Source organism: Uranotaenia lowii, chromosome 1 (genome assembly GCF_029784155.1).
Source record: "Uranotaenia lowii strain MFRU-FL chromosome 1, ASM2978415v1, whole genome shotgun sequence".
Taxonomy (NCBI): domain Eukaryota; kingdom Metazoa; phylum Arthropoda; class Insecta; order Diptera; family Culicidae; genus Uranotaenia; species Uranotaenia lowii.
This window is the reverse complement of record NC_073691.1, coordinates 1,955,756-1,981,809: the sequence shown is the minus strand read 5'-3', so window position 1 is coordinate 1,981,809 and position 26,054 is coordinate 1,955,756. Positions and strand designations below refer to the sequence as shown.

Below are 26,054 nucleotides of genomic sequence, written 5' to 3'. Positions count from 1 at the left end.
AACATCAAGAAATAAAATTGATTTTATTTTATTTATTTTTTTCATTAAAACTCATTGATGGATTTTATATCGCATTTTGGGCTTCCAAAAAACCTTTCATGACTATTTAAAAAAAATAATTATTTATTGAGATAAAGCCAATATGAATTTAATTACATTATGATGAGAAAAATGACAAAAATGACAAAAATGACAAAAATGACAAAAATGACAAAAATGACAAAAATGACAAAAATGACAAAAATGACAAAAATGACAAAAATGACAAAAATGACAAAAATGACAAAAATGACAAAAATGACAAAAATGACAAAAATGACAAAAATGACAAAAATGACAAAAATGACAAAAATGACAAAAATGACAAAAATGACAAAAATGACAAAAATGACAAAAATGACAAAAATGACAAAAATGACAAAAATGACAAAAATGACAAAAATGACAAAAATGACAAAAATGACAAAAATGACAAAAATGACAAAAATGACAAAAATGACAAAAATGACAAAAATGACAAAAATGACAAAAATGACAAAAATGACAAAAATGACAAAAATGACAAAAATGACAAAAATGACAAAAATGACAAAAATGACAAAAATGACAAAAATGAGAAAAATGACAAAAATGACAAAAATAACAAAAATGACAAAAAATGACAGAAATAACAAAAATGACAAAAAATAAAAATGACAAAAATGACAAAAATGACAAAAATGACAAAAATGACAAAAATGACAAAAATGACAAAAATGACAGAAATGGCAAAAATGACAAAAATGACAAAAATGACAAAAATGACAAAAATGGCAAAAATGGCCAGAATGATAAAAATGATAAAAATGACAAAAATGATCAAGATGAAAAATATTTCAAATAAGATAAAACTGATAAAAATAACAAAAAATGACAAAATTTGAAAAAAATACGTTTTGGAAATGTTCGCAATTCGGTAAAATAACTTCATTTTTTCAATTTTTTCGATACTTTAAACTTTGTCATATAAACATTTTTTATATTTGTCCTTGGTCGATGATCAGAAATGATTGAATACAGAAAACATAAACTGTTCTAAGTATAAAAAAAATAATTCTTAGAATTTCAAAATCGTTTTATTCATTACATCAAATTCCTGAAAAAGCTTCTTTTCTAGTTTTGTGACTTCTATGTACAAAATAAAACATTTCCAGCCGCTGAAGAAAGGACCTAATGATTGATGAAGTTGTTTTACATTACGCATGATTTCTCATCAAGGAGCTTTTTTCTTAGCATGCTTGCAACGATATTGCCCATTTGAAACGTATGAAACTGGTGGTCCATGTTTCTTCTGTTTCTGTGTTCCCGATGTCTCTGCGTTCCCTGCTCCATGGCAGGCCCAACCATTTCATGTTTTTGATTGTTTCCATATTTTTTATGTTAAAATAATTAAAAGCATGGACATAGAAAAGAACCATAGAAATGTACTTTTATTATTCTTTGGGACTCAGTCATAAGTTCTGGCTGTGGAAGTACGATTAGTGATTAGTGATACGAATTGAATTACATCATGTTTTAAAAAAAAGTATTGAAAATCATAATTGGTAGTGCAGAGAGGACGAGCTGCAATGGGTAAAATGTCGGTTAATTCCATCACGTTCACCGTGATGTTTTAGGCTAACGCGCCATTGTACTGGAGCGGAGATTACGGGTTCAAGTCCTGTCGGTGAGCCGGTTGTATCTTTTTCGAAAAATTCTTTATATTTACGGCTTATGATTCTTTAAAATGATTTTTAAGTTTCTCTTAAATTTTCCATCACTTTGAGAATTTTCTCTGTAAATCTTCAATGTTTTCAATTTAACGGTGAGGCTACCCCATTTAAAAAAAAACACTTTTTGTTACTACCAAATTAAAATATTCAAAAAATGAATAACATAGCATCATTCAATTCTATCACGGCGGCCTTTCACATCAATTTCTAAATTTATTGGAATCTTTCCAAATAACCAATTCAAGCCACGCTAACAAATTCCAACACAAATCTGCTCGAACTTCACAACCAAAATAAACTCGCTCACCCACGTGCTTTTCTGCGAAATACGGAGCAGAGCAACCATGAAAATGAGAGAGGGAGAAAAGGAAGGAGAGGAATTTTCCAACATCCTTCGGTTCCTTTGGTTAGTTTTTGCGAAAACTGACCTGGATGCTGTCAGTTTTTTTTTTGCTGTTGACGTTTTTGTCGTTGTTGTTGTGTTGTTGGAAAGTTTCAAAAATTCTGTCAATGGAAAATCTCTTGTTCCGGATGAGATGGGCAGGTAAGCTGGTAGTCAGCAGGGATTCGAAAACGACCACCCAAAACTCCGACGAATGTGTGGGAGGAACTAAAATGCGTGTGATAAGGAAAATCTGCTAGTAGCGTGCGGAACCACGCGCTATCTACTTTTGCTTGCTTGCTTGTCTGGGCTGAGGCAGAGAATTTTGATCACTGTGAAGAGCGGCCGCGTTAATACCCCGGTAATGGACCAACCTGGAGCTGAGCTGAATTTAAAGAGCTGTGTTTTCGTTTTCGTGGTCGCTCGCTTTGGTCTGTTAGCAGGTAACGTAGCGACGATTACTTGAGGTACCTATTTCGAGTGCGTAGGAAGGTAATCTTCTGCTGGGCAACCGACCATCGATTCATTGACAGAGCGTGGGAACCTGGCAGCTGGTATTGGGTTTTCCCGAGAAAAATATTGGGAACGTATATCCAGCATTTATGAATGGCGATTCGGCGAGTATAAGAAATATTGTTTTTTTTTTTTAATCGATACAACGTTGATAATCTTATCTTGGCATAAACATGTTTTTGCTGCCATACTAGTAAACATCGCACAAATACGAAACCTGATAACCTGATAAGAATCGTTAATGGGAAAAAAGATTAGGATGAACTATACACAAAATACCCTAATTTGAGAGTTTCTCGCTGCTTCACCTGGATGACTAAAATTCCACACAATTTTCCAAATTTTTGAACAATTAGAAAAGCTGCCGAAACCTGTAAATAAAAATGAACTGTTCGAGGTTCTATACCCAGAATGAAATCAAAAACTCCCACTAGCTACTAACTAAAATTGCCCGAAATATGCTTGCCAGGGGGATAGGAAATGCATCAAATTAAATTATAAGAAAATTATACTTCACAAACACAGATAATCTGAAAGGAAGCAAATCCTTCCAAGTAACCGCATACATTTTGTTGAACACGGTTTTGCTGCCTAACTTGTGTCTTTCAGCTCAGATAACTGCTGCTTATGTGGAGAATGTCAGTGTGGTCGATATTTTTGAGAACTGGGTGGCTACGGATATCGTGTCTTTCAGACCCCCAGCTGAAGAATAAAGCCTCTAATCAAATGTGGGTACTGACACCAAAAAATAACTGGCTTGTGCAAAATGTTTGAATAAGTCTATAGGAATTGATTGCACCGAAACGGTTAAGGTTTTGATCTTTTGACCGTATTTGAAATTTACCAAAATAAAAGTTCAGTTAACTAAATGCAACAAAAATATAGAAAATGGAAAAATTACAAAAATGATAAAAAGGACAAAAAAGCGAAAATGACAAAAATGGCAGAAATTACAAAAGTTTCCAAAATGATATAAACGGCAAAAATAAAAAAGAATACAAAACAGACAGAAAAACAGAAAAATTACAAAGAATACAAAAATTACAGCGGAGATGATATAAAAGGCCGAAATGAAAAAAAAAAAAAAAAAAACGACAAAGGAATAATAAAAACTACAAATTTGACTAAAACGACAAATAATTAAAAAAAAATTAAAACAATGTCAAAAAAGGTAAAAATGATATAAATAACGGAAATAACCCAAATGACAAAACCGAAAAAATGACAAAACTGAAAAAAATGATAAATTTAACAAAAAAAAAGTACAAAAATGACAAATATTTCGAAATTACTATTTTTGTCATTTTTAATTTTTTGAACCTAATTTATGCATTTTTTTCATTTTTGTATTTTTTTTCAATTTTGTCATATTTTTTTGGTTTTGTAATTTTTTTTGTCACTTTTTGTCATTCTGGTAATTTCTGTTATTTTTGTCATTCTGTCATTTTTGTCATTTTTGTTATTTATTGCATTTTTGTAATTTTTGTCATTTTTCTCGCTTTTGTCATTTTGTGATACTTGTCATTTTTGTCATTTTTGTCTTTGTTCAAATGTCTGTTTAATTTTTTGTTTGTCTGTCTGTTATCATGTGGCCATCATCGAGATGAAGGTTTATTATCTATTTTCATTTAAGAGATCAACCTTGTGGAAATAGTTGATTTCTCTTGTGTTCGAGATGTGATTTTGCAAGTCAATTGTCAAATTTTTCTCAAAAAGCCTCAATTCTTTTTTCAATAACACCAGATTTCAACGTATTAGGAGCTTTGAAATAATTTTGCATCAACCAAAATTTTCAATTCTGCCAAATTTATGTTATTTCACTTTATTTCTTAAGAATGACTTAACCAAGAAAATTTAGCACTGGTACGAAATGCACAATCAATCCAGCTTTATTTATGCTGCTTTACTTGTTTCCATATTTTATGTCACGTTGCGTCGGTGCACAAAGGTATGCAAATTAATCATGAATTGTTCAGTAGCTTTCGTAGATATTTATAAGCGCCAAGCAAAGCCAATAACAAAATAAAAGTTGTAACATATTTGCCACATCCGTCCGGAAGTAGCAACCACCGAACGACGAACCACCATTCAATCCCAAAAAAAAACGCATGGACCGAATCAAATCGAATCGATTTTGTCATTGCTATTTTTCTCTTTCGTCATATCTTTCCGTGGACGATGGGCCGTTAATTATTAAAAAATATGTAACGAGAAACGTACGACCGTAAATAAGCCGATTTCGGAACATATGGAAACGAATATCTGGACTGTTAACGGGAATAATTTTCAATGATTAAAGCGATGACTAAAGGATGCAGCTTACGTCCTGGCTCAAGTTTGCGGCTCATCAACAAATCAAAAAGCGGAAGTAGGCTTTGATGAATACTACAGGACCCACAACACTGCCATAGGTCGACTATTTACTATGAGTGTATGATCGAGTTGTCCCGATATATTTGCTACAGGTAGCACGAATCAATTGTTGCCAGGGATATTAAAGGTTGGCCAGGCTTTTTTTCACACAACTTTTTCCCGCCAACAAAAGTGAAATGCAAATGCCAAATGGAGCTTTTCCTTTTTTCCTGTTGCACATCGTTCAATTCGAACGAAACGAAACGAACCAACGACCGAAAGGACTAAAAATAGACGATTGAATGCACAATATAAACAGTCGGTCGCTCGAAGATACAAAACAACAAATTCACAATGGCTGTACCTTTCCCCAGATAGATCTGATGGAATTTCTGTGTAGCCCACAACACATTCGCCCGGACCCGGAATTTCGTCCTGCAGTTTCTCAGTAGCAGCATTCCATCATCGACTGGTCTGGTGTTGTGGGAAAGTAGGGAGAAAGTTTTTACAAACAAGGTGCTCGGCACACAGCAAGGGACATTTATTTACGGAGTATACATTTTCCCCATTTTCCTGCCATCAGGCTGATTTATTTTGTTTGTCTAGGTTTCATTTTTCTCAGTCCCCGAGTTCCGGATCCGGATAGGGATAGCAGGGCAGCATCGGAAGCATCAGCAAAATGGTTTGCGAAAAAAAGGTCGGAAGAGTAAAGGATGCAGCAGCCAGCCAGCGAGCGACTACTGGACTGGATTTGTTTGTTTGCAGATGTTCGATATCATGTTTACAAAATAATTTTATAATTGAACGGGTGGTTGCATTCGATTGTGGAAGGTAAATAGCTATACGATTGTTGATGGTATGTACCTACATTGTTTCGAAAACTTTATCCTTGGATGGTTGCGAATCCTTGAAGGACATGATGTGTTAGACTGTGATTGATTTATGATTCAGGAAAGCTACGTGGGAGGTTATTAGCAAGCCTGAAGACATGGCAACACAAGAACAAATATTTACGAAACTTTTTGGTCGGCGAGGATCCCATTTTCATGCTTGAAAGTTCATTAGGAAATTGTTTTCCCAGACCAAGAGGAAAGTTAAATTGTACTACACTTAACAGTGTAATGTTATGTAGTTACTTGATTCAGGAAAACCAAGCATTTTGTTAACTTCGGCCATCTATTAGTTTAATAGATTAGTTTTCTTTTCGGTTTTTTTTTCGCTGATCACAATGCCATTTACAGGGTTTGATCCTCATTCATTTTCCAGAACTCTCCAGAGCTCCAGAGCTCATTTGAATAAGTTTCCAGCGTGCACTAGGAATTTTAGTGAAAAAAGTCTATTTTTCTTGAAAACTTTTGTAGATGTGTTCTTGCAAGTTATTTTCAATATAAAATGATGGTTTTATAGTGCATGGTGATTGGTATGACAAGCAACTGTATGGATCTGTTTTAGATAATTGATCCATACGGAAGCTTGTCATACCAATTACAGTGCACTTAAAAACCGTCATTTTACATTAAAAATAGCTTGCAAGAACACATCTACGAAAATTTTCAAAAAAATAGACTTATTTCACTAAACCAACTAGCACACGCTGGAAACTTACTTAATTGAGCTTAAATTTGGCCAGAGTACTTGAAAACGAATGAGGATCAAACCCTGTAAGTGGCATTGTGACCAGCGTGAAACCGAAAAGTGAAATAGTTTAATGCACACTATAAACAAATATTACGAGTTCGGTAAATTTTTCCGAAATTCTAACATTGGTGACTCGTTAATCCATTCGGTAATTTTTTTTCAAGGCAGAGAAATTACAAACCTTTATTGGAAAAAATCTTTGAAACTCGACAGATGATTTATCTGTCAAATGTCTGTGTAATGTATGTAACTATTACCGAAAGGTCGGTAATTTTAGACCGAAAAGCTATATAAGCTCGTTAATATACAACCGAAATACCTGTACTTATCACCGAAATATTTGTAATGTTAATGGAAATACCGGCAGAAAACAGATAGTAGAAAATCGGTAATATTTACCGAACGACTGGTTGAAATTACAGAAATACTTATAACGATTACCGAAGTACCGGTAATATTTACCGAAGTACCGGTAGTTTTTACCGAAGTCGCGGTAAACTTTGTTTTGCCTTTTACTTAATAAATCGTTAGAAAAGTTTTAAGTCATCTATACGTCCTTAACTTCTTCGTGCTCGTGAATCATTTTTAATTAAAATCGTCTTAAAATTGTTTGAGTTCTGTCCCATTTCAAGTTAATTTTGTATGAAAGCCCCAGTTCGACAAACAGTGCGTTTTTCGAAACTTTTATACCAACAATCTCTGACCCGAAAAAACCCTCGGATACCTAATTTCACTTCATTCCGACCGACCGTCCGTTTAAACGTCATGGTGTTACAAAGAAAACGCCTTCATTTTTATATATAAGATATAGGGTACTTTCTACCTTTTCAGTAATTTTTACCGAAATATAGGTAATTTTCACCGAAACATCGGTAATTTTAACCAAAAAAACTGGTAGTTTTTGTCGAAATGCTAATAAAATCGTACCCTCCCATCTGCCCATGCTGTGACACAGTAATAATCATCAAACACATCTTGGTTACATGTCTTGAATATCATCTTTTCAGACAGACATGCTGTGTGGCAACAAGTCTACGGGAAATACTAAGCAACTGCCTGGAAGAAGAGACCAAGGTTCTGGCTTTGTATCTTCCCAGAAAACTGAAACGTAAAACGCACTAGCGGAAATAAAACACGACAACACTCGATCAAAGCTTGCTTCGATCCCGTCTTTTGTTAGAATTATTTACTTGTATTAAAATAAGAATTTGCGCATTTGGCATAGGACACATTAGATTATGTTTTAAAAAATATCAATAACTTTTCCACTTAATAAAATCTAAAATTGACTAATGATCCAATACTGCAAAATTCCCTTATTCAGGAATTTCAAAATCCTTTGCAGTATGTTTCGAAAGGAACCCAAACTCAGGATTCAAATTAACGACATAAAACGTTGCATACACTTCATCCTTCTTCGCCTTCGGGTATTTCCTATTTATACATGTCGTTAATATTACATTCAATGTTACTACAAGCTCTAAACACATTCATTTAAAAAAAAAACTTACACACACACAGGATATGCAGTAGCAGGATAGTCAAAACCGTTTAGAGAATGTCCTACAAACCAAAAATAAACAAAGCTACTAGGACACGATGAGCTCATCGTGTCGTTGGATAGGACGCGGGGGTTTCCAATCTTGAATGATGATGATGATCCCCGTGTTTCCCGATTCTGATGCCACCACACCTTCAACACCCATAAACGGGTTCTGGGATGAAATCTAGAGAGCTGCCGAAAGCACTACCTTCATAGAGAAGAACCCACTCACTCAGTCAGCGAGCGAGGCCCGGGTTTATAAAATATGCAACATTTGCTTGTTTGGTGGTCGGAGTAGAGCAGAATCAGAGTTTGTGAGCCGCGATCTGTGCTGAGGGATGATGAACGACACGACGGATGGATGGTGGCCGCCTGCCGGTAGATGTAACTGTCAATATTTACTCCTGCGGAAGCCACAACAGAACATCGTCCACCCACACCCGCACCCCTCGGCTCCTTTGACTTCGTCCGGGGGACTCCCTTGCAGTCACTGAGGTCGAAAACGGGTCAACAATTGGCCGGAGGGGTCGGCTGTACAACATGATGAGTATGAGTAGCTTTACGTGAATGCGGTGCCCGGTAAGTGTTGGGATGAAAGGATCAGGTTTTATTGATGGGTGGGGAGGTGACGATGATGATGTTCCACGGCGATGATGATGATGATGAAGGATTTACGGGTTTGTCGTTGTCAATATAGGCGCTAAGCTCAGGTGCTTAACAAGCTTTGGTCGCCTTAACTGGAAACTGGAAGCCCCGACAGACAGACGCCCAAAAGTCAGAAAAAAAATACTGCAAAGTATAGGACCGGGAATGTGGTGATTAAGATTTCATCGTCAAACCCGTGGCTATTCAGCTCGGGGCGAAAAAAAATCTATCATTCCTTACCGCTATTTTTTACGGGGGCCGGACATTCGGCCGAAGGCCGATAGGCCGAAAGATGTTAGGCCGAAGGTCGCTAGGCCGAATGGGTTGAAAGGCCGACGGATGTTCGGCCGAATAGGACAATAGGCCGAATGCGACATTAGGCCGAAGGTTATTTGGCCGAATATTATTTGGCCGAATGGTCATCAGGCCGAATGGGCGATAGGCCGAATGGTCATGAGGCCGAATGGTCACTAGGCCGAATGGTCATTCGGCCGAAAGGTCACTAAGCCGAATGGTCATTCGGCCGAATGGTCATTAGGCCGAATGGTCGTTAGGCCGAATGGTCACTAGGCCGAATGGTCGTTAGGCCGAATGGTCATTAGGCCGAAAGGTCACTAAGCCGAATGGTCATTCGGCCGAATGGTCATTAGGCCGAATGGTCGTTAGGCCGAATGGTCACTAGGCCGAATGGTCACTAGGCCGAATCGTCGCTAGGCCGAATGTTCATTAGGCCGAATGGTCACAAGGCCGAATGGTCGTTAGGCCGAATGGATGCTAGGCCGAAAGATCGTTAGGCCGAATGGTCATTGGGCCGAATGATCGTCGGGCCGAATGGATGCTAGAAGGTCGTTAGCCACTAGGCTGAATGATTGTTAGGCTGAATGGTCGTTGGACCGAATTTATGCTAGGCCTATAAGGCCTACTACAACCCAATAGACACATGTAACCGTTATTTTAATGAGTGTGTTAGTATTTTTGATTTTGGTATGTCTAAGCAATCATTTAAAAATAGGTTAAGGCATCTCTTAGAACAATAAGTCTGTGCGAAACAATATTTTTTCGATGACTAATAAAATAAATATAAGACATATTATCGCTTTCTTGCATGTCGGGCCGCTCAGTAGTTAGGTCGATCAGTAGTTAGGCCGAATGGTTGTTAGGCCGAATAGTCATCAAGCCGAATGATCATCACGACCATTCGGCCTAGCATCCATTCGGCCTTACGACCATTCGGCCTTGCGACCAGTCGGCCTTGCGATCATTCGGCCTTGCGACCATTCGGCCTTGCGACCATTCGGCCTTGCGACCATTCGGCCTTGCGACCATTCGGCCTTGCGACCATTCGGCCTTGCGACCATTCGGCCTTGCGACCATTCGGCCTTGCGACCATTCGGCCTTACGACCATTCGGCCTAATGACCATTCGGCCTTACGGCCATTCGGCCTAGTAACCATTCGGCCTTACGACCATTCGGCCTTACGACTATTCGGCCTAATGACCATTCGGCCTAATAACCATTCGGCCTAATAACCATTCGGCTTTATGACCTTTCGGCCGAACATCCTTTCGGCCTTGCGTCCTTTCGGCCTAACAGCATTCGGCTGGATAACCGTCGGCCGAATAACCCATTCGGCCTAGTGGCCTGTTCGGCCAGATAGCCCATTCGGCCTAACGTCCATCGGCTGAATGACCTTCGGCCAAATGGCTTTCGGCCTCATGACTTTCGGCCGAATGACCCAGCCTCATTTTTTACTTCATTCACCTTTTGGAGCGAGATGAAAAATGTAAGAAGCAGGGTAGTAGCTCCTCCATTCTTTAGTTCCTTTCATTGGCAGTGCTCGAATGGAAATTTTTCACGAGCTGATATACCATTTTTTTAAAGCTCGTGAAACTTTGATGAACATACTACAGCCGTGCAGTGTTGAATAATTGAAACCTATTTCAAAATCAATAGTTGAAGAAGAAAATAACATTCGACATTCGGCAAAACACGACGGGTAAGTAGCAAAGAAAGGAAAAACATCATCTTGAATTATTCGAAAGGAATAAAACAAAGTGAACTATAAGAAGCAGTTGCTGGATGCACTTCTTTTGAAACAGAACAACCACTTAGGATAAAACTTTTTCTTAGCACCACACCGGGACATGCTCGACAAGTTCTAGCATCCCGAATATGTTTGATATTGCAATACATACATATAGGTATACCAAAGATAGAAGGATGCTGCGAGGTAATAACCTAGGCATCTTGGTGGGTGGTGCATACCTAAGTAGGCCAGTTTGCTCCCGGAGGCACAAAAATGTCACACAATATCTAGTCACAGTTGGCTGTGGAGGATGGCAAAACAGTTTGAGAATGATGTATCACTTTTGTTGTGTAAAGTTGTTTTTTTTCTATGTCGCTACCTATGTACCTATGTCGATCCTGCTTCGTATTGAAATTGACATTAACAGGGTCAATGTTGTCATGATTCTTTTTTCAAGTATTTTTGCTAAACGAAACGTGGACTTTTTTTTATCGTAGTCTAAGCTTTAAAATTTGAAACTAAAAGTTTAAATAGACCGAAAAAAGTAAGTGCTAGCTTCTTCAAATTTGAAACGATTGTGTATAGATGTCCAATATCGTTTTCCTAAGTCAAACGAGACGTGCAATATGAGACTAGGGATCTTTGACGTGAAATGTAAGACGTGGCACGTAGAATTATAGCTGAAATGTAAGAAAATAAGGAGAGACGTGAAATGTAAAAGTGTGACCTGTGAATTTCACGTGAGCAGTGAGAGGTGAAATGCACTTGAAACGTAAGATCGTGAAATGACAAAAATGACAAAAATGACAAAAATGACAAAAATGACAAAAATGACAAAAATGACAAAAATGACAAAAATGACAAAAATGACAAAAATGACAAAAATGACAAAAATGACAAAAATGACAAAAATGACAAAAATGACAAAAATGACAAAAATGATAAAAATGACAAAAATGACAAAAATGACAAAAATGACAAAAATGACAAAAATGACAAAAATGACAAAAATGACAAAAATGACAAAAATGACAAAAATGACAAAAATGACAAAAATGACAAAAATGACAAAAATGACAAAAATGACAAAAATGACAAAAATGACAAAAATGACAAAAATGACAAAAATGACAAAAATGACAAAAATGACAAAAATGACAAAAATGACAAAAATGACAAAAATGACAAAAATGACAAAAATGACAAAAATGACAAAAATGACAAAAATGACAAAAATGACAAAAATGACAAAAAGGACAAAAATGACAAAATGACAAAAATGACAAAAATGACAAAAGTGACAAAAATGACAAAAATGACGGAAATAACAGAAATTACAGAAATTACAAAAATGACCAATATGACAAAAATGACAAAAATGACCAAAATGACCAAAATGACCAAAATGACCAAAATGACAGAATTGACAAAAATGACAAAAATGACAAAAATTACAAAAATTACAAAAATTACAAAAATTACAAAAATTACAAAAATTACAAAAATTAGAAAAATGACAAAAATGACAAAAACGACAAAAATAATAAAAATGAAACAAATGACAAAAATGGGAAAAAGACAAAAATGACAAAAATAGCAAAAATGATAAAAATCACACAAATGACAAAAATGACAAACAAAAATGACAAAATTGACAAAAAAAAATGACAAAAATGAAATAAAGACAAAAATGACAAAAATCACAAAAATGACAAAAATGACAAAAAATTCAAAAATGACAAAAATGACTAAACTGACAAAAATGACAAAAATGACAAAAATGACAAAAATGACAAAAATGACAAAAATGACAAAAATGACAAAAATGACAAAAATGACAAAAATGACAAAAATGACAAAAATGACAAAAATGACAAAAATGACAAAAATGACAAAAATGACAAAAATGACAAAAATGACAAAAATGACAAAAATGACAAAAATGACAAAAATGACAAAAATGACAAAAATGACAAAAATGACAAAAATGACAAAAATGACAAAAATGACAAAAATGACAAAAATGACAAAAATGACAAAAATGACAAAAATGACAAAAATGACAAAAATGACAAAAATGACAAAAATGACAAAAATGACAAAAATGACAAAAATGACAAAAATGACAAAAATGACAAAAATGACAAAAATGACAAAAATGACAAAAATGACAAAAATGACAAAAATGACAAAAATGACAAAAATGACAAAAATGACAAAAATGACAAAAATGACAAAAATGACAAAAATGACAAAAATGACAAAAATGACAAAAATGACAAAAATGACAAAAATGACAAAAATGACAAAAATGACAAAAATGACAAAAATGACAAAAATGACAAAAATGACACAAATGACAAAAATGACCAAAATGACCAAAATGACCACAATGACAAAATTGACAAAAATTACAAAAATGACAAAAATGACAAAAATGACAAAAATGACAAAAATGACAAAAATGACAAACATGACATAAATGACATAAATGACATAAATGACATAAATGACAAAAATGACAAAAATGACAAAAATTACAAAAATTACAAAAATTACAAAAATTACAAAAATTACAAAAATTAGAAAAATGACAAAAATGACAAAAATGACAAAAATAACAAAAATGACAAAAATGGAAAAAAGACAAAAAAGACAAAAATAGCAAAAATGATAAAAATCACACAAATGACAAAAATGACAAACAAAAATGACAAAATTGACAAAAAAAAATGACTATAATGAAATAAATGACAAAAATGACAAAAATGACAAAAATGACAAAAATGACAAAAATGACAAAAATGACAAAAATGACAAAAATGACAAAAATGACAAAAATGACAAAAATGACAAAAATGACAATAATGACAAAAATGACAAAAATGACAAAAAATTCAAAAATGACAAAAATGACAAAAATGACAAAAAATTCAAAAATGACAAAAATGACTAAACTGACAAAAATGACAAAAATGACAAAAATGACAAAAATGACAAAAATGACAAAAATGACAAAAATGACAAAAATGACAAAAATGACAAAAATGACAAAAATGACAAAAATGACAAAAATGACAAAAATGACAAAAATGACAAAAATGACAAAAATGACAAAAATGACAAAAATGACAAAAATGACAAAAATGACAGAAATGACAAAAATGACAAAAATGACAAAAATGACAAAAATGACAAAAATGACAAAAATGACAAAAATGACAAAAATGACAAAAATGACAAAAATGACAAAAACGATAAAAATAATAAAAATGACAAAAATGACAAAAATGACAAAAATGATAAAAATGACAAAAATGACAAAAATGACAAAAATGACAAAAATGACAAAAATGACAAAAATGACAAAAATGACAAAAATGACAAAAATGACAAAAATGACAAAAAATGACAAAAAATGACAAAAAATGACAAAAATGACAAATATGACAAAAATGACAAAAATGACAAGAATGACAAAAATGACAAAAATGACAAAAATGACTAAACTGACAAAAATGACAAAAATGACAAAAATGACAAAAATGACAAAAATGACAAAAATGACAAAAATGACAAAAATGACAAAAATGACAAAAATGACAAAAATGACAAAAATGACAAAAATGACAAAAATGACAAAAATGACAAAAATGACAAAAATGACAAAAATGACAAAAAGGACAAAAATTACAAAAATTACAAATATTACAAAAATTACAAAAATTACAAAAATTACAAAAATTACAAAAATTACAAAAATTACAAAAATTACAAAAATTACAAAAATTACAAAAATGACAAAATTGACAAAATTGACAAAATTGTCAAAAATGAGAAAAATGACAAAAATGACAAAAATGACAATAATGACAATAATGACAAAAATGACAAAAAGACAAAAATTGCAAAAAACCAGATTGATGAAAATCACAAATTTTTCAAAAATTACCAAAATGTCAAAAATTATAATATTTTCAATATTACAAAAATTACTAAAAATCATAAATTTTCAAAATGACAAAAATTACCAAAATGACAAAAACCACAAATCCAAGTTCAATTATGAATTTTACTGCAATTTCCTAGGTATTTTTTTAAATAAAAAAAAGCATAATACAGATCCTAGATTTGATTTATTTTAAAACAAAATTGATGTACGTACATGAGGTTGGTCAAAAAATTGTGATATGTCTCGGAATCAATCAAAAGGCGCCATGCCCGATTTCACTTTATTTGACATACCTTTCATCAACCCTTTATAACTTTTTAACATAACTCACTTTACGATCTTAAAAAATGTTTTAAATTATGTCTAGATTAAGGAAACGAAAGTTGTAAAGTAATCGGTGTATGTACATAAAAGTCCCAAATAATGGGTTTTGCAGTTAAGCAAATTTCAGTACGGGTTTGAGCGTCGCGACGCTCCGTTTGGATTTGGAATGGGACTTTCTGGCAGGCTGTTGGGAATTTATTTTCATTAAAAAATTGAAGTTTTCAAAAACTCATTATTTACGCATCTTCTTGTACAGAAATCGTATATTAGAACGATATAATTGTTATTTTTACTAAGCGCTAAGGTGGTCTAGCAGATAGACTGGTACGAGTCGGGTAACCCAGGCGTACTGGGTTCGATTCCCTGTATCGGCAAGAAAACTTTTAGGTTCAAACCCCCTTATTTGCTCCATTCATATAATAGTCAAAGTTTCTGAAAAAGAGAGAAACATTCAAATAAATGTTAGTTGCGGTTTCCCTAACTAAGAAAACGCCTGATGTGGTCGCGCAAAACGCGTCCGTCATATATGCGAAGAAAATAGAAACAGAAGTTCTGACCACACACAGCAGGCTTCGTCCATCCATCGACAACCAACTGTTTAAACAACCTGAAAAGTTACCATTGCCACGTACACTATTTTGTATTTATACAGATCGATTAGCAGAGTCTTACTAATCAGAAATTAAAATTACTATGAATGTATCGATAGCTACAATTCTCCTTGTATCCTTGTTTTGTTTCAAAGTAGTTTCACTTTTTTTTCTCCGATATTCCAGGTAACGATCTAACAAATGTCAGATTCGATCAACCGACAACGGCGACACATGTAAGTATGCAAGTAACATCTTTCACGCGGGTGGCTACGATTAAGCGTATTTGCGGTTTCAAGACAGCTCAGACATACTGACAGCTCAATTCAAACAATCGCTTTTGAACGGTTGTTCGCCGCTGATCGACCAACAGATGGCTTAAGTGTATGTACATGTCCTGTCCATCCGAATGACTCATGATATTTGTAATTGTTGTGATAGCTTCCATAACATGTGGTTTGTCGGTTTATTAAATTTACCCAAAGCGAACAATGATGACCATTGCATTGCTTTCACAGTAATAAAACAAAGTTAGCAGCAGCGGATTGATTTCCAACTCCGCTCTTATTCAGCATGATTAACGAGCTCTTATGGTATCGTATCAACAGACATCGGGCCATATGTTTTGTACGAACACCAGTAACAGTTCAAACAAATAATTCATTTCATGATTGATGCTGCAAACATTCCACATTGGAGTCATACAAACATATCTGCAAGTCTGCAGCGATTAAACTGCAATTGAACTGTGATCAGTCGCCGGCTAGTGTGATTATCTATTTCTTTTTACTTCATCCAAACAAATGATTTAAGACTCCAAAAGCAAACTCACGTCTCAACGACGATTAGTCTCAATTACAAATCACATGTCACTTGCGGCCAATTGTACTGGATGTTAAACCGAGGCGAATGCCGATTTTTTCCTGATCAACGGACGAGTGCTCCAGCCATGAATTGAATTATATATGTTGTTTTGTTGCATTGAAATTTAGCGAGTGGTGTTTGCTTTCAGTATTTTAATTATTGCACGATAATCATCTGAAAAAAATCATAACAATAAATTTGATTTCAAACCATTCTTGTTAAAGTAGTAAATCAGTCTTGATAAAGTATAGTAAATCAATTCTCTTCAACAAAGTGATGGACGTATGAGAAATGTTTCATCGTCGAATTTGAAAAACGGATCATACACATTCTGTTATTTGTATATAATCTTTCAGCTCAACCGAACCTAATTTGGATGTCTTAAAGGGCTCGAACTCGTCAATCCTCAAAAATCACCTATAAAGAGGTTCTACATGAGCAACTTGAAATGGAATGAATCCTAACTGTAAGTGAACCTTAAAGTGTATGTAAATGTGTTATACAAATTAGAAAAACCTTCAAACTTTTAACATTTTCAATAATTTTATCATTTTTTTGTCATTTATATCGTTTTTACGTGATTCCTATCTAAATTTTTTTGTCAATTTTTTTTTTACTGTTTTTTACTACGCTGGCTCCGGATCGTCAACAGTGGAGGTCTTTTACCACGGCCCTATGCACCGGTGGATCGGCGCGGGATCATTAAGTAAGTAAGTAAGTTGTTGTCAGACTATGTGTATTTTGTTATTTACTATTTGCAGCGTGTTCGTAAATTGATTTTTTATTTGATGCTGGCGTTCGTAAATTATAAACAAACATATGTAAAAGCATTGGAAAGTGATTTGACATCTACCAAAACAAATCCATCGACTGTTGCATCACCCAAAAAAATCAATTTAAGAACACGCCGTTAGAAAGTGTTGTATGGTGCCGATCAGCAAAATTTTGATGTGATAAACTTTTAATTTTAAATGGTTTGAGTCGTTTCAAATAAACGAATTGTAAAAAAAATAACTTAGAATATTTCTTGCATGAGCTTTCATTACGCCGTATGAAACAAAATGTAAACAAACAATTTAATCCACAAAAGAAACAAATACTGACATAAACTTGTCGCAACTTCTTTCCATTTAAAATATTTGTAGCCTGAACAACATGTTCTGTGTGTGAAATACAAACTTTAAAATTGTTTTGATAACTTTCGCAGCACTTATCTGTGAATTATTAAAATGTTTTGTACGACGTAATAAAAGATCACGCGAGGTTTATTGATTAATTTTTCTTTTTTTTTAGCTATTTCAGTTAAAAATGTTTCTAGACCACTGGGAGTGAAAAATGAATTGACAACCCTGGTAAAAACAAACTCACAAAAACCCATTTTTGGCCTGAAAGTTTTTTTCAAAGATTGACAAATCATGTCGTTTTATTTTGTTTCAAGTCATTTGGCATCAAACAAAAATTGTGTACACATCTTTATTTAGACGATTTTTTTTTAATTTGGAAAAAATCAAAACTTTATGCATTCAGGCACCCATAATTGAAGCACTGCACGATCACAATTGAAGCTTCAAAATATAAAAACCCTTCGATCATTTTCAACACCTTCTTTTTCTAATATTCTATCTGTCTGAAATTTTCTAAGTTTTGAAATATTCTTCTAGAAAGAATATAACATTCACCGATATAGCTGTCAAAAATATTTTGAATTAAATAAAAACACAAACTTATTTATATAGAATATGAAAAATCTGCGGTCTGGCATCCCAGTGCATCGCAATGTTTTTCGAGCAGTTGGCTGGCCGGCAAAACTGACAGCATGTTTCGATTTGTTTTTGTTTACCAGAACGCCGTCGAATGTTTACAACTTTTCTCCGGAGCGAGCGTAAATTTCTACGATAGAATTTTGTAATTTGTGCAACCGTGCTTTTGAAATAGGGACCACCGGACAATCCTCCATTACACCATGGCAGCCGTCACCCATTGGACGCTTCAAGAGTCCATGATTATGATCCGGAAGCGGCTGGAATTGCTCGCATCCGGTCGCACTGACAAAGTGTACGAACAAGTGTCCGAGTATCTGGCCATGGAGCACAACATTTTCGTATGGAATTATTGGGTCAGGATTAGTAAGTTTGGTTCTAACTAACAGTTTCCTATTGAAACTTTTAGAAAAGCGCTGTAGCATGTACAACACGGTTCAACAATTTGTTGAAGTCTTACCGGACGTGCGTTAAACGGATGGAAGCCGGCGGAAATGGACGGATAAGATTTCCTTATTTTGACGTGTTCCATCAGTATTACGGTACATCGGCTAGCACTGAAGAGGGTAAGTATTTTTTAACGATACATTTAAGACTACATCCTTGACATTGTATTTTCTCAAACGTGCTGTTCTTTTGACTCTGGACAGATCCTCCCGGCAAATGCAAGAATGAACTTTTACTGGAAGATGGCTTTGATAATGAGGTAGGAGATGATGTGAATTTAGCAGAGGACCACCCAATACTTCCCGATAACATTGATTTTACTATACCAGTTTCGGGAACAAACCGGACGTCCATGGACGATGAACCGGTGAGGAAGGAATTAACCTCTACTCTGACGGCTAGCCAAGACTTGCAGGATCTCAAAGTGAGACTTATGAAACAGAAGCTACTCTATTACACCAATCAAAACATGATACTGCGGATGAAGCAGAACCATTACAAACAGAAAGATCAAGAGCGTGTCCGGAAACAGCTTTTCTCGTCGGAAATTCTTAAAATACTGAGAGGCATTCAAAACTGTCTCAAAAACTTCCCACCGAGCAAAGAGCCGACGGAAAAAAAACCAACCGAGGTGCCAGAACCGATCAAGGTCGAACACATTCAACCGATAAAAGAGAAGGATCCGCCTAAACCACCACCGGTGGAATTAAAACCTGCTCCCCCTGAACATATTCAATCGGAAACGGAACCGGAACCCACCCTGGACGGCGAAGAGGAAGAGGAGGAAGAAGAAGAAGAACCCGAACCGATGGAAAGTGACTCGGGAATGCTCCCGGTCTACGAGGAATCCGAAGGGGAAGCCGAAGCTGGCGGGGAAGAAGAGGAGGAAGATGAGGAAGAAGAAGCCGAGGAAGAGGAGGAAGAAGTGGAAGAAATCAAAGAGATTCACAAATCTCCGGATGAAGCGATGGTGAAAGTGAAGCACAACATTTTCCCACCCTGGAATCGAATACAGACGGTGCTACTGATAAAAATCCACTGCGATCTGAGGCCCAAATTTAATGGCCACAATTTGTTTGAATGTGTTTCCAACAAGTTGATTGAACTGAACGTTAATGTGAGTAATTATTCGTACTTTTAGATAGAATATGTTAATCTTTCTCGGTTCATTTCTAGAGAACATCCCGCGATTGTCGCATCCGGTGGAATAATTTGTTCCGAACCTATCGGGAGTGTCGGTTGCGGTTGAAAGCAAACGCGGCGGCACCCGTCAAGTTCGAATACTTCCAGGACATCGACTCGTACTTCAAGGAACGACCCTGCGAGGAGCTCGGTGGCATGCAGAACAATGTCAGTAGCGTTTAAAGGTTAAGATGATTTTTTTTAACAGAACATCAACAAGTAGTGTATATATATATTCGTTTGATTTTTTTTGTATATATTCGTCGCTATTAAGATTTAAAGGTTTGACCATGACTGACACTTTTTAAGCAAAATATTAAAAACACGAGCAAAATATGTATGTCTTTGAACTTGTTATACCTACTCGCTAATTGAGCAAGCGAATTGTTTCGAGTATATACCTAAATGAATAATACTCACTATAGACAATTTGCTTTGGCCCTTATTCCGCGCCGCCCGTGTAAGTGAGGTTACGATAATTGAGTCACCTTACTGCCACGGGACTCTAGTCACCTTATTTCGATAGTCGGTGTAAGTAAAGTGACAGAGATTCATTCCTTAAGTTCATCCCAAGTGACATTCATAACCTAAAGCGACTCCTGGAATCGAGAAATTCGACTATCGTCACCTCACGCGCGGCACAGAATAAGTGCTGTCGCCGATTTTCTTCAAAATACGAGTAGGGATGAATTCATCCCAGAGAATGAAATTCCCATACAAAAAAAAATCAAAACACAAGTCTTCTATAAAAATTCAGAAGTTGTATTTCAGATATATATTCTCCTTAAAAAATATTCAGTCGTGACAAAATTATCTATACTTACTAAAAACAGTCTTCACTTCCTCGCTCTGGACCTTTTTAAAATGTGCATCAATGTCGTCGAAGTACTCGAACCGGATCCGCTCCGAAGGGTTTGCTCGAGCCTCCCGGTAGCTTCGAATCAATGTTTTCCATTTGAGCGAACAATCGCGAGGATGTCTCTGGGAAAAGATTAAAAAAATGGTTAAAATGTGGCTCAATAACTTGAATTTAGCATTCTTACTTGTATGTTGAGTTCCATCAATTTGTTTGAAATCGAGCTGAACAACTGCCTTCCACGGCACATGGACTTGAGATTGTAGTAGATTTTTATCAACAGGACCGTCTCTATTCGATTCCAGGCTGGGAAAACATGCTTTCGTTCCCTCAGTGATGAACGAACTCCTATAAGTTTTCTAATTTTAATCTCTTCTTTGATATTTTCTTCTTCAACATTCATCTCTTGTTGATTCTTAGAAACGGTTTCTTCAAAAACCGGTTCCATTCCTGAGTCGTTGAGAAGTAGAGCCATAGGTTCTTGTTTCACTTCTCCGTTCAATGTGGGTTCTGCTTCTGTTTCTATTTCTGGAGAAACTAGCTTCTGAGGTTCTGGTTCAATTTCTACCGGCAATAAGTTGGGGGGATTTTCGCTTGCGTTTGGTTTTCGGCTTTCAACGTGGCTTGGATCCAAAATGTTTTTTTCCGAGATTTTTGGGCAGTTTTTCAGGAAGCTACGGATATCTTTCAGCACTGTCAGTATTTCCGAGGAAATCTGCTTATTCTGAACTCGATCCTCCTCTTTCTGTCTGTAATGGTCCTGCTTCATTTGAAGCAGCTTGTTCTGGTTGGTGTAGTACAAGAGCTTTTGCTCCATGAGCTTATTCTTGAGATCGTGGTTTGCCGTTTGAGAACAGTCGAGCGTAGTGTGGGGATGTTGTGATTGGATGCTCGTTTTGTTTGCATCGTTGTCTTTAGGAACCTGCAAATGTACTGTTTCCGTTTCATTTTTTTCTTGGTGAGACGTTTCATTTCGCATCGGGCTTCGACATTCTTCCGTAATATCCACAACATAGTCACTGTCATCATCTTCGGAACAACTATCGCTGGAAAGCACTATTTCAGTTTTGCAAATGTTGGCCTGTTCTTTTGAAAAAAAAAATCAATCATCCTTCAACAAAAATCTTAAACAGTTCTAGATACCTCCTTTGCCGCCAGGGCCGAAGTACTCGTCAAAAGCATAGAAATACGGAGTTGGTGGAGTTTTTTTCTCACCGGCTTTTAGTCGCAGCACGGATACTCGGTATAATCTAAGCAAATTATTGTAACGTGACGTGCAAGATGCAGCATTTTTCTAAAAATATAAGTTTATCATTAAAACCTACAAAGAAAAGGATAATTCAGTTATCCCTACTTACATAAATATTGTGCTCCTCGGCCAGATAGTTGGAGATTCGTTCGTACACTCTTTCGGTGCGACCTTCAGCATAGAGTTCCAGCCGCTTCCGGATCAAAAGCAGGGATTCCTCTGTCGTCCACTGGGATGGCGTAGCCATTGTGCCAGATGACGATTTTACAGATAAAAGTAATGTTTTCTGGGTAATTTAAATTAAAATTTTCTAGGAAAAATCTTGTGATTTAATTCCTGATCAAAACAATAACAAATCGGGAAATGCTGTAAGAAAAATTCATGCAGGCCAATATGCACCAAACTGCTCGATTTGTATGCCCCAGCCACAGATGCAAAAAAAAGATGACGCACTATGTAAAAGTTTTGAACGTTTTCAAAATAGTCGAAAAATCGTTGACTTAAATGACCAAAAATGACAAAAATTCAAAAAATTAAAAAATTCAAATAATGCCAAAAATAACATAAAATTACAAATATTATAAAATTACAAAAATGATTAAATTTACAAGAATAAAAAAAGGCAAAATTAAAAAAAAAGAATACAAAAAATTACAAAATTCAGCAGCAACATGTGAAAAGGGTATAAAAGACAAAGTAAACAAAACCGGTTTTCAGTGGATTCAAATAGCCCAATATAAGCTCTACTTAACACAAAAACCGTTTTTAGTTTTTCAGATTTCGTAAGGTTTATAATGCAGTTTGAGTAAAGGATCTAAAAAATTTAGAGCCATAAAATGACATTATCCTCACACAGATTGTTTTATACACCCTTTACTCCACAACAAAGCAAACGTTCTAGATGCAAAACATTAAAAGAAGAAGAATACGGAAAGCTATTCACTTACTCCTATAGCGAGAACCATAAGCCTTTGTCAAAAAAATAGGGGAAATTTCATCCCCATCTCACTCACACATATGAGACATACAGTACAAAGCGAAGGGTGTATAAAACATTTAGACGAATTTCATACTCCAGCTGGGGTCTATAAACAATTGCGAGCTATTTTTACATGATAAAACCGTCGTATCGATGAAAACATATTTAGAATGATCCTACGCACCGTTTTGACCATAAAGACTTGGGCGATTCTTCGTGAATTTTAATTAGCGATTTAAAAAAAATTGCAAAATTTTCAAACGCGTTTTTCTCGAAACGTCATAAATGAACATAGACCCTTTTCACGTGTTGGTGCTGAAATTGAAAAAAATGACAAAAATGTCAGAAATGTCAGAAACACAAAAATGACAAAAATCACAAAATTTAAAAAAAAGACAAAAATGATAAAACCGTTAAAAATGACAAAAATGAAAACATTGACAAAAATGCAAAATTTAAAAAAATGAAAAAATACAAAAAATGACAAAGTTGGTAAAAAAAATGACAAAAATGTCAGAAACACAAAAATGACAAAAATTAAAAAAGACAAAAATGATAAAAACGATGAAAATGACAAAAATGTCAAAAAATACAAAAATGACGAAAATGGCAAAAATGACAAAAATGACAAAAAATGACAAAAATGACAAAAATTACAAAAATTACAAAAATTACAAAAATAACAAAAATTACAAAAATTACAAAAATGGCAAAAATGACCAAAATTACCAAAATGACCAAAATGACGAAAATGACAAAAATGACCAAAATGACCGAAATGACCAAAATGACCAAAGTGACCAAAGTGACCAAAATGGCCAAAATGACCAAAATGACCTAAGTGACCAATATGACCAAAATGACTAAAATGACCAAAATAACAGTAATGACAAAAATGACAGAACTGACAAAAATGATAAAATTGACAATGACAAAAAATGACAAAAAATTATGAAAAATTACAAAAAGTGACAAAAATTACGAAAATGACAAAAATGATAAAGATGACAAAAATGACAAAAATGTTAAAATTTATGAAAATGACAAAAAAATAAAATTAAAAAAATTACATGAATGACAAAAATGATAAAAATAATAAAAATGACTTAAGTGCCAAAGAAATGAAATGATAAAAATGAAATGAAAAAAAAATACATACATAAATGGAAAAAATAATAAACAGAAATGACCGAGATAAAAATTACATAACGTGGATATCAGACGATGTCCAGCATGCAATAACAACTGTTTTTTTTTAATGTAACCAAACACAGTTACGAAAAGCCATTATTCTTGGAAATCAGATGTCTCCGATTAAGTTCAGCAAGTCCTGGTCCAGCCGGGGTGGTGGAGGCTTCGAGCGACAAAACACACATTTTGTTGGTTTTTCCCGGAAAAATCTCCTCATTGAACCTGACCTGGGTAAACTAACCTCAAATGATACATTTTTTGAAAGTGTTTTTTTGTCTTTCTTCAACAGGGACAATTTTCGTTTTGTTGTTGACCAAAGAAAGGAAACGTTAATTGATGGCTATCGAAGACCTCTGATGGTTCAAATTTCCGCACTGAAGCAATCAAAAAAAAAAACAATACGTTCCAAATAAGAGGGTCTTTTCTATAGAGGATCTCGGGTTACTTCGATTGGGTCAAAGTTGCTGGTCGAAGTGAAGACCTGCTGCGATATCGATTACCATTGCGTCGTCGTCGTTCCAGCATCATTCTCGGCTAAGCGAAAAAAGCGGGAAAATTTATTCAAAAAACCGTAACAATTGTGACATGTGTGGAACTTTAGGTTTTTTTTTGTTGCATGCTGGTTATTTCGGAGTCCTCCTCCACACATTGGTTTTCTAAACATTGCGAGCACAGTTTTTCTCCCTCAATTTCTTTGGTTGGAACAAAAAAATCTGGAAGACGTTCCGAGGAGAAGGAGGCAACACGTGCTCGCATCTAACTAACTCATCTTTTCGTGTCTTATTTCCACCAGATGCTGCGATGATGTTGCTCCGTCAAACGAAACGGTGCATTAACCACTATCGTATTGCCGTACAGCAACATCCATATCTCATATTTTAATGTGGATAGGAAGCCGTTGATGCATTTCCATGGTGTGCGGAAAACACACGAACGTCAATTTAGCGCGGGCTTGAAAATATGGTGTGCGTTCTTCTCTGATATCGCATCCATAACAGAAGTCAGCTCTCGACAAATATTCTTGGCTTGAAGAAGTTAGAAGCATGAAAAAACATTCGAATATGAACTATGAACGGTGTTTCCCAATTAGAAGAGTTTATGAGGCCTTGGGTTTCTAGTGCTTGTACAATGTTCGGTCCTTCGAGCCGGATTCAGGTAAACTAGAGCGCAGTTATTGTGAAATTCAGCATCAAATTTGAATACAACTTTCAAAAACCTAAGATTGGAACCACTGTCTCGCTTCCCAAAACCATCACCAACAGTGTATCGTCATCTCGGCAAATCCAAATCGACAAAAAGGAAACTTGCCACATATGGCAGAAAAGCGTGTGCGCGCAGAATTTTCAAAAATAGTTTCCTCTTCTCAGGTTTTCCACGATCATCCTATACGGTCAGAAAAAGAACCTCCTAAGGGTAGCGCATCCGATTATGGGTTTTCCCGATACAACTCAGTTACCAAATAAATCAAAATTTAAAAAAAAAAATACCAAGAAATACACTTGTTATATTAGGAGAACGTAAAATCGCTTTCATCGCATGTAAATTTACTGTAAGTATTATGCAATTTTTCATTGTTCTCAATTCTATTTTAAGTTTTCGTTAAAACGATCATTCGATCAACTATCGGTCACACTACCCTTGTTTCCAGCACTGATGGATATTTCTAGATATGGTTAAAAATATGACATATAGGATGAGTTAGGGGAACATTTCTGGTACAAACTTCGGTGACTTAACTTGGTGCGTTTTCTTTTTTTTTTTCATTTTTCGCTCAAACAAATTGAAGTCATCTTTCAGCTACCGAAGATC

General features: G+C 35.1%; 2 protein-coding genes across 5 annotated transcripts in view; one reads left to right on the top strand and one right to left on the bottom strand.

The window, feature by feature from the left end:
- LOC129756919 (transcriptional regulator ATRX-like) overlaps nucleotides 1-20,606 on the top strand; it is a 172,033-nt gene extending 151,427 nt beyond the window's left edge. The window contains exons 4-9 of one of the 3 annotated variants that reach the window (XM_055753992.1): nucleotides 15,904-15,953; nucleotides 16,938-17,047; nucleotides 18,425-18,682; nucleotides 18,751-18,907; nucleotides 18,992-19,905; nucleotides 19,965-20,606. In XM_055753992.1, coding sequence (XP_055609967.1) covers nucleotides 18,545-18,682; nucleotides 18,751-18,907; nucleotides 18,992-19,905; nucleotides 19,965-20,153 — 1,398 coding nt within the window. In that variant the 5' untranslated portion in view covers nucleotides 15,904-15,953; nucleotides 16,938-17,047; nucleotides 18,425-18,544 and the 3' untranslated portion in view covers nucleotides 20,154-20,606. Of the gene's footprint in view, nucleotides 1-15,903; nucleotides 15,954-16,262; nucleotides 17,048-17,900; nucleotides 18,683-18,750; nucleotides 18,908-18,991; nucleotides 19,906-19,964 lie in introns of those variants that run through there. The other 2 variants (XM_055753982.1, XM_055754000.1) reach the window with 2 other exon arrangements.
- Nucleotides 20,607-20,711: 105 nt separating this feature from the next.
- Nucleotides 20,712-22,419, bottom strand: LOC129738673 (uncharacterized). Of its 2 annotated transcripts, XM_055729928.1 has the most exons (4): nucleotides 22,185-22,419; nucleotides 21,970-22,120; nucleotides 21,014-21,912; nucleotides 20,712-20,951 (listed from the first exon to the last, which is right to left on the bottom strand). In XM_055729928.1, the coding sequence occupies exons 1-4, from the start codon at nucleotides 22,320-22,322 to the stop codon at nucleotides 20,781-20,783; spliced, it is 1,359 nt and encodes a 452-aa protein (XP_055585903.1). In that variant the 5' UTR covers nucleotides 22,323-22,419; the 3' UTR covers nucleotides 20,712-20,780. The 2 variants fall into 2 exon arrangements, with proteins under 2 accessions (XP_055585903.1, XP_055585904.1); XM_055729929.1 differs by lacking the exon at nucleotides 22,185-22,419 and having other exon boundaries at nucleotides 21,014-21,907; nucleotides 21,970-22,108.
- Nucleotides 22,420-26,054: the final 3,635 nt, after the last annotated feature.